The following is a 7,576-nucleotide window of genomic DNA, read 5'->3' as shown; positions in this document are numbered from 1 at the left end:
ATATAATTTGTTACTTTGCCTCACATTAACATAACGTTTATAATCTTCCAGCGGGTGCCGTGCTCTCCGGGCAAATGAACACGAACCAATAATAGTGACGTTTTCGGCAATAGTTTTCGAGTTTAGCTTTTTCAAACCCGTTTAGCGAATAGTTTGCGATTTTCTTGATATAGTTTCAATTACTTTGTTAAATAGAGTTTCTCTACAACGATTCACAGAGCTTTCATCTTTCCATTAGTCTCATTTGTACATTAATTAAAGTCCGTCTTTTGTCTCGATTTTTCTGCTCATGCATTTCGTTCCGTGTTTCACCCTCTCCCATTGTTCTGTAGATTCATTTGCGGTAGGAGTGCGTTTTTTTCAGTGACATGCTGTCATTTTTGCTAGATTTTGACGCTCAAATAGAGTTTTTCATTGTTCGTTTAGTTTAGTGCGTTTGTTTAGAGCGTTTTGTGGCACATTTTAAGCGCCGCTTTAACATGTTACGATAACACATTCAATCGGATTCGTGTTTTTTAGAATTTGAATCTATGACCGCACTCGAACGGAACGGTTGCGTTCGCTGTTTTCTTTACCGCTCGTTACCAAACCAAAACTTGACCATATACGAACGCGTGTAGCGGCCGCCTGTACCAAGTTGATGCACTAACTTGCCTTTTCTTTTGTACCGCTTCTTCGACGATGTCCCGATTCGGACCGCTTCCCATTAGACGCGAGTGGCCAACATACTTGGTGTGGCTGGTGCCGATGTGCCAATAGCGGAGATTAAAAAATACCTTAAACCTCACCTGGTAAGTCGATGACGATCGGTAAATCGAGCGCCCTAATGACGCCCCATCGTCTCGTTTTACACTTCAGCTTGGTGTTAACGGATACGCCTTTATTGTGACCAACAATGGCTACATTATGACGCACCCAGACTTCCGTCCAGTGGTAGGTATCGGATGTGGAAGCACATCGGTTCCGGCAACATTGATCGGTAATGATTCTCTTCCTTCCAGTTCCAAGACATCCTCAAGCCAGCCTATAATACGGTCGACATGATCGAGGTCGAGCTGACCGACGACGACCAAGGGCCACGGGAGTTCAACAATATGCTGCTTATCGTGAGTGTTTCCGATTCGCTGACCACCAGCAGAAGCCAGGGGATCCTCTGAACGACCTCTCCGATCTACTTCTAGATGCGTGAATCCATCATCAATCAGTCGACCGGTGCGAAGTGGATCCGTGTGAAGTACCACTTCGATGAAATGGTAAGATTCCCACACCTGAAACACCGTTACATGTTTTCAATAACGCACCGACTTTCCGAGCAGAAACGGGTGTCGCGCACCAAGCGCCAGTACTACTGGACCCCGATCAAAAACACCCCGTTCACGCTGGTGGTCACGTTCCCGGAAACGTACGGTGTGAACCGGCTCCAGATACGCACGGAAGACGAGATTCACCGGATTCACGCCAAGGGCAGCAATGTGGCCAGCTTCTTCAGTGGCAGCAACTGGAAAATCCATCCAGACTGGTAGGCGGCCCCGCGTGGCTCTCGGTGGCGGCAGCATGATGCTAACGGGGGCTCCCTTCTCTCGCCGTAGGGTGTACTGTAAATATTTGAACGAACACCCGAACGAAACGTTCGCCACTCCCGAGCTGGAGCTGAAGCACTTCCTCGAGCGCATGAAGCTCGGTGGCTGGAAGTGGCCATCGAACCGCACGCCACCACCACCGGAGCACGCCATGTTCTGTAAGTGTCCTGCTGCGATCGGTGTGTGTTGTCGCTGTGTGTGTGTCTCTCTCTCTCTCTCGTTTTCAGTTTCTCTTGGTTCCCCATTGTCCGTTCTTCGTTTCCGTTTGGTTATGATATTCTTTTCACCATCTGTCATCATCGGACCCACGCGGTCTGAGCCGGAAGTTGCTGTTCGTTATGCTGTTTCGCTGGAATCCGTTCGGTTCCGTTCTGTGGCTGCTCGCTCTTTTTTCAGTGTAATGTTTTATGAGTTCTTTCCTTCCGTACATCAACTCTTCTCACCATTACCTTTGTTTCAGGATTTCAGCCATCATTCTGCTATCCGTCTTGTTGCTCGTTCTAGTCTCTCATTCTCTCTCTCTATCTCTAAATTAGTCTGTGGTTATTTTCTCTCTGTCTCTCTCTCTACTCTCGGGTGCTAACACTCGATGCCTCACAATGATCGCATCACGATCGTCCCATCGTTGGTCTCGCTCACTGGATGGTTTCGGACAACAATTATTTGGAGTGCCTTTCAATTGCGCTACCTATCCATGTTTGGACGATCGCCCCCCTTGTATTGTTTGTGTCGCAATAACTTATTTTACTTTTCGTTTTACCGTGTCCGTGCCAAAAACATATAATTGCGCTGTTATTGTGCCGATTTCTCTCTCACCTTCTCATCTCTCTTTTCTTTCCATTGGCCGTACCCGAAATAATGAAACCAAACTGTTTAACATTTTCCGTAAATTATCGCGGCACCATTTGGGAACTTAAATTTGACTGAAAATGATCAATATATCGGGGGTTTGCACCCCGCGTTAATTGTTTCGCGAATTACGGCCCAATTCCCTACTCCCCGCCGTACCGAATGATGCTGTCGAACGAGCAGCCAATATAACGGGCAAATTGCCAGAAAAGGATTACTACTATTGTGAGTAACGAGTTCATCCATTCGAGTAAAGAGTTAGTGTGCACAGACCCCCCCACACACACACACATTAGGGATTGAAGTTGAGTTTGCAACCGACCACTTACTCTCGCTCTCTATCACCACGCCTGTGTAGTTCTGTACGTTCCACACCATGTAATTTGTAACTAGCAATTGTAATGCAGAAACACACACGTCACGTTTGACCGACTTGTTGTGGAATGAATTTGAGGGTGCAACTCCCGAGAACGTGGCACGCACCGTTTGGACTGACTTTTTAATTTCTAGAAACCTGGAGCATTGTGACTGTCTGACTTCCTCCATTTTTTCCCAATAGGTTCTGTTGTAAACGCCCTATCCTTGCCCAATGCACGTTCTTTAGATGCTCTCCGCAGCGTAGTGAGATAGTTCCAATTGGAATATTTCGTTGCACGGGGTTTGATTCGCCTTGATGGAGGCGCCGGGTGTGTTTCAATGTCCGCTAGTGTCAAGAAGGTTCTCGATGGGGCCGCCCAATAGTTAAAAAAATATTATTCGTAGCATAACGTCACATGGCAATCAGTGAATGATTAATGAGCTATGGTGGACGAGGAAGCGTGGACTTACACCTGCGGACGCCTAATAACAAATAAATCCATCTTTACTGATGGAGGTGCCTGGTGGTTTATGTTTTTCAAAATTAATGAATTTGCGATAAAAAGCGTATAAAATAATTTACTTTCGGTAGCATTTGAATTTTGAAAGCTCTTACACTATTAGTTCCGAGGAGAAGTCTCGTACAAATCCAAACGATCAAATCGTTGCATTGGAAGTTAGATAATTTAGAAACCTTAGCCCCTTTATTAGTAAGCTCTCAGGCCCCGATCCGATCGCTGCCGATCGTTTGTCGTCGTACCTATTCGCATGCGTTTGTTTCCTGCGGGTGGAATGTAGAACATTCAATCCTTTACACCGAATGTGTTATGTTGCAACTTTTCTTGTATTTTGTATGGTTTCCTTTCCGACCAGCGCGAAGAAGTAAGACTAGCTGACCGATTCTCTTCGGCACAATTGCACCACTATTTTGACCGATAACACAGTTTCCACCTTACTCGACCACTCGTGCCGATAGATGTGTTTGCATTTTGTGTGTTTGTGCACCGCGCACCGAGTGTCCACAATTTTACAGCTCGAACTCTCTTTTTTCTACACCCACACGCACACCTCCAACTGCACCCGCAGACTGTAGTCACCCCCGGCGCAGTGTCAGTGGTTTTGAGTTTTCCGATCTTGTTTTGCGGTTTTGTGCGTAAAGTTTTTTTTTCTGTTGTTTGTTGCGCCCTCCCCGCCATTTGTTTGCGGCACCATTGTTTGTTGGGTTTTCTTTCGATCTCTGCTCCTATCTCTGTCTCTACTTTTCTCACCAAATCACCCTGTTTCTTTTTCCTAGTGGTTTTAGAATTTTTCCACCAAATCTAGCAATTATGTGCGTGTTGCTGTCTCGATTTTCCTTTCGTTGATCGTCTGCTCACCTCACAGTCACGAGTATTTAGTGTTGCTCACTATCCGTTGGTTGGTTTGGCGTACTTAACACATCCGGGTTGTCCGTTTCTGTTTCTCCCAATTTGCCGTCTCCGGTGGCGATGGCAGGCGATCGCGGTTTGATGCAGGCGCTCGTTTACGACGCCCGCGTCACGGAGTGGTTCTCGAAAAACATGAGCGGCAGTGGCAACAAGGATGAGAAAGGGTAAGTACCGGGCCGCGGGGCGGTCTCTGCAAACACGCTTTCGGTGATGTACATAACGCGCGATGCTGGCCGCGATCGCGATCGCTTCGTTTTGTTTCCGTCACCATTCGCTAACCCACATCTCCTGTATAATTCACAGAGACTTCTTGCATAGAGCATACTTTTAATGAGTTTCCGTTTTCTTTTACCATTCTTCCCTTTTGCTCCCGCTTTTCGATGCTAATTTTTGGAACCTTTCTTTTCAAACTTTCTCTCTCTCTCTTCCGATCTCTATCTCTCTTACTCTATCCCACAATCGAATGACCTAATTTAAACAAACTAACCTCTACTGCTCCCCTTCCGTACTGCATTCGCACGATTTGCAAACACGACCGTAAAATGGGTAACATTGTGTCGCATAAACATTGAACAAAACATATCTAATTACTATATGCACCACCACCACCACACGCACACTAATTGTACAACACAAACATTCCATCCCGGTCACGGGCCGTTCCCCGCACGCACGTCATCGCGTTTTGTACATTTGTCTCCGATTTTTCGGCCCATGGAACAGTCCAAGCCCGATCGCGGTGCTGATGGGTTTGCTGCCAAGGTAATTAGCGGCCAGCGACCAACAAGCGATGCTGCTGCTAGGGCCGTTGTGATTGGTTGATTTGCCTGGGTTTTTTACATGAATTGCAATTCCTCTATTATCACCAGAGCAGCTATTAATCTATTAAGACGTACCAACACCGTTGGGTTGATCCAAAAGTAATGCCATTTTGTGCCCGTCGACTTACATTTTTTAAGGATTACTTTGTTGGAGCCATCGTGCGTTCAACAATAATGGAGGGAAAGCATTGATCTGGTTTTCGAGCGGTTTCGAGCAATTTCGAGCAGTTGGTTGCTGCGATCTGTTGGTTGGCTTACAATGAATGGGCGTTTACTTCGCGTTTACTTTAAAGATTCGCTGCTTGAATTCCTTAACACATGCTAAATTGTGCCTAATCTCATAAAAGGAGTCAAATTTGAAGTAGCCAGGTCAACGCAAGGCGACAACACAAGCCTCAAACAGAAGGATAATGTTGGCATTACTTTCGGATCGATCACTCGGCTTAATTGCTCCGTCGATACACAGTGCGCCGTGGTTACAGGGTGTTCCTCAAAAAAACATCTGCGATTGGCAATCCGATTGTCGGCTCGTCTAATCCCTGTATCGGTTTTCGCCCCTCCAGGAACGAGTTCAAGCAGCGGTTCGGCATCACGGTTTCGTTTCTCGCCACGCACAGCGGGCTGACGCGGTGGCAAGAGTACGCCACCGGGGCGGACGAGTCCAAGCAGGCGGAGTAAGTATGCCCCCTTCCCCACCCGATGCGTGCGTCCTTTAACGTGTCTCGACTTCCCCACCGGACAGGCCGGACTTTAGCGAGATGCACAATCGGGCGATCGACGAGGTGTGGTACAAGCGGGCGGTAGAGCTGTACTACAGTCACCGGGCTCGGAAGGGGGGCGACGAGAACGGGAAGGACGAGAGCGACCGGGACAACTTCGTGTACTCGGTGCCGTTCGATGCGGGCAACCGGAACGACACGCTGGTGACCGCGAGTCACGCGATCTTCCACGCGGACGGTGCCCGGGAGGCGCCGGTGGCGGTGGTGGGCTTCCAGTTCCACCACTCGGCGCTGTACACGCTGTTCAAGAACATCACCAGCCAGTGCGGACACGGCGATCCGGGCTGCGAAAAGACGTGCTTCACCGGGGACTACCAGTGTTACGTGATCGACAACAACGGATTCGTGGTGATCAGCGAGCAGCTGCAGGAGACGGGCGCATTCTTCGGCGAGGTGAAGCCCGCCTTCATGCAGCGGCTGCTGGACGACGGCGTGTTCCGGAACGTTACCGTCTACGACTACCAGGCGGTCTGCTTCATGGCGAAGGGCTCCATCAACCTCGGCACGGTGCTGCAGACGCCGTTGCGGCTCCTTTGGTGGATCCTCTCCAACACCGTGTCCTACCTGGTGTGGGTCGTGTTGCAGCTGTTCCTTACCCTGGTGCACGCGTACGATGAGAGTAGGTTCCTCCCCTGGCCCCCCTGTTCTTCCATTCCCTCGCCGCTGATCGTTCCGCTCTCCATTCCAGTGTACGATGGCGCTGCCTACGACGTGGTGCCCGAACTGGGTGACCTGGACGACCCAACCCTGAACCGCTACAAGGAGCCCGAGTTTACGAAGGTGTTGATCAATCGGACGCGGCCCGAAGCGTGCGATCACGTGATCACCCTGTACGAGCTCAACATGGACGTCGACGCTTCGGTCTACACGAAGGAGGCACACCAGTGCGAAAGGTACGCCACTGAGTAGGGTGCTCCTGGACCCCTAACTGATCGCTGATTCTTTTTGACAGACCGTACGTGGTGCTACCGATTCCATCCAGCAACCTGCTCCTGTTGGTGCTGGACACGCTCTGTCCGCTGCCGACGCACGTGCCCCAGCTGTCGACGTGGCCGGTGGAGCACGACTACAACGCGTCCCTCGCCTGCCACAAGGCCCGCAGTGATCCGCTGCCCCGCCGAAGGCCGCTCACCTGCATCAACAAGCACGCCAACGTAAGTACCACCACACCCTGTCTCGGTGCCTCACACTCCACTAACGCGTTCCCCCCCAAAACACAGGAGAGCGTCATCGAGCTATGCGGTGATGCGGCTGTACCCCGAGGCAACACGGTCCTACTGCTGGCCGCGGTCCTGCTCGCCGTGTCGGGCCTTCGTCTCCGGTGGGCCGACCAAAGCCCGGTGTGAGGTTTTCCTCGGGGCCACGCTGAGCCCGTGTAGAGTAGCAACGCGACGTTCTCGAACGGGCGAACGTCGTAACTCGAATCAATTCTCGTTCTCCGCGGGTGCGGGTGACGGATCCATCAGAATACAGGAAGTAGATCGTGGTTTCGAGCCCGGGACGTGGGAAACCAACAAACGGAAACACTGAGCACTGAGGAGGAGGTGGTCGTGCAATCGCACACATCGGATTTTGTTTCGGACCCGCGTTAAGTTTGCATCGCCGCTCCGCGAGAGCGACACTGTGGTTGAGTTTAGCGTAATCACCCGTTAGGTTTGTTAGTCAATTTGTTGATAGAGAAGTCTTATTGCCGGTAACGTTTGTTAGTTTTGTGGAAGAAGGAAGCGGAGCATTTAATAGAGGAAAGTTATGTTGGGGGTCTG

General features: G+C 49.9%; 1 protein-coding gene across 1 annotated transcript in view; it reads left to right on the top strand.

The window, feature by feature from the left end:
- LOC128279008 (voltage-dependent calcium channel subunit alpha-2/delta-3) overlaps positions 1-7,159 on the top strand; it is an 11,540-nt gene extending 4,381 nt beyond the window's left edge. Inside the window, exons 8-21 of the mRNA XM_053017728.1 lie at positions 711-791; positions 859-933; positions 1,002-1,106; positions 1,182-1,253; positions 1,317-1,519; positions 1,590-1,738; positions 2,613-2,654; positions 4,281-4,377; positions 4,937-4,975; positions 5,598-5,708; positions 5,777-6,432; positions 6,502-6,706; positions 6,766-6,967; positions 7,034-7,159. Coding sequence (XP_052873688.1) covers positions 711-791; positions 859-933; positions 1,002-1,106; positions 1,182-1,253; positions 1,317-1,519; positions 1,590-1,738; positions 2,613-2,654; positions 4,281-4,377; positions 4,937-4,975; positions 5,598-5,708; positions 5,777-6,432; positions 6,502-6,706; positions 6,766-6,967; positions 7,034-7,159 — 2,163 coding nt within the window. The remainder of the gene's footprint in view (positions 1-710; positions 792-858; positions 934-1,001; positions 1,107-1,181; positions 1,254-1,316; positions 1,520-1,589; positions 1,739-2,612; positions 2,655-4,280; positions 4,378-4,936; positions 4,976-5,597; positions 5,709-5,776; positions 6,433-6,501; positions 6,707-6,765; positions 6,968-7,033) is intronic.
- The last annotated feature ends 417 nt before the right edge of the window (positions 7,160-7,576 follow it).

Source organism: Anopheles cruzii, chromosome 2 (assembly GCF_943734635.1).
Source record: "Anopheles cruzii chromosome 2, idAnoCruzAS_RS32_06, whole genome shotgun sequence".
Lineage (NCBI taxonomy): Eukaryota > Metazoa > Arthropoda > Insecta > Diptera > Culicidae > Anopheles > Anopheles cruzii.
This window is presented reverse-complemented; position numbering and strand designations above follow the sequence as displayed.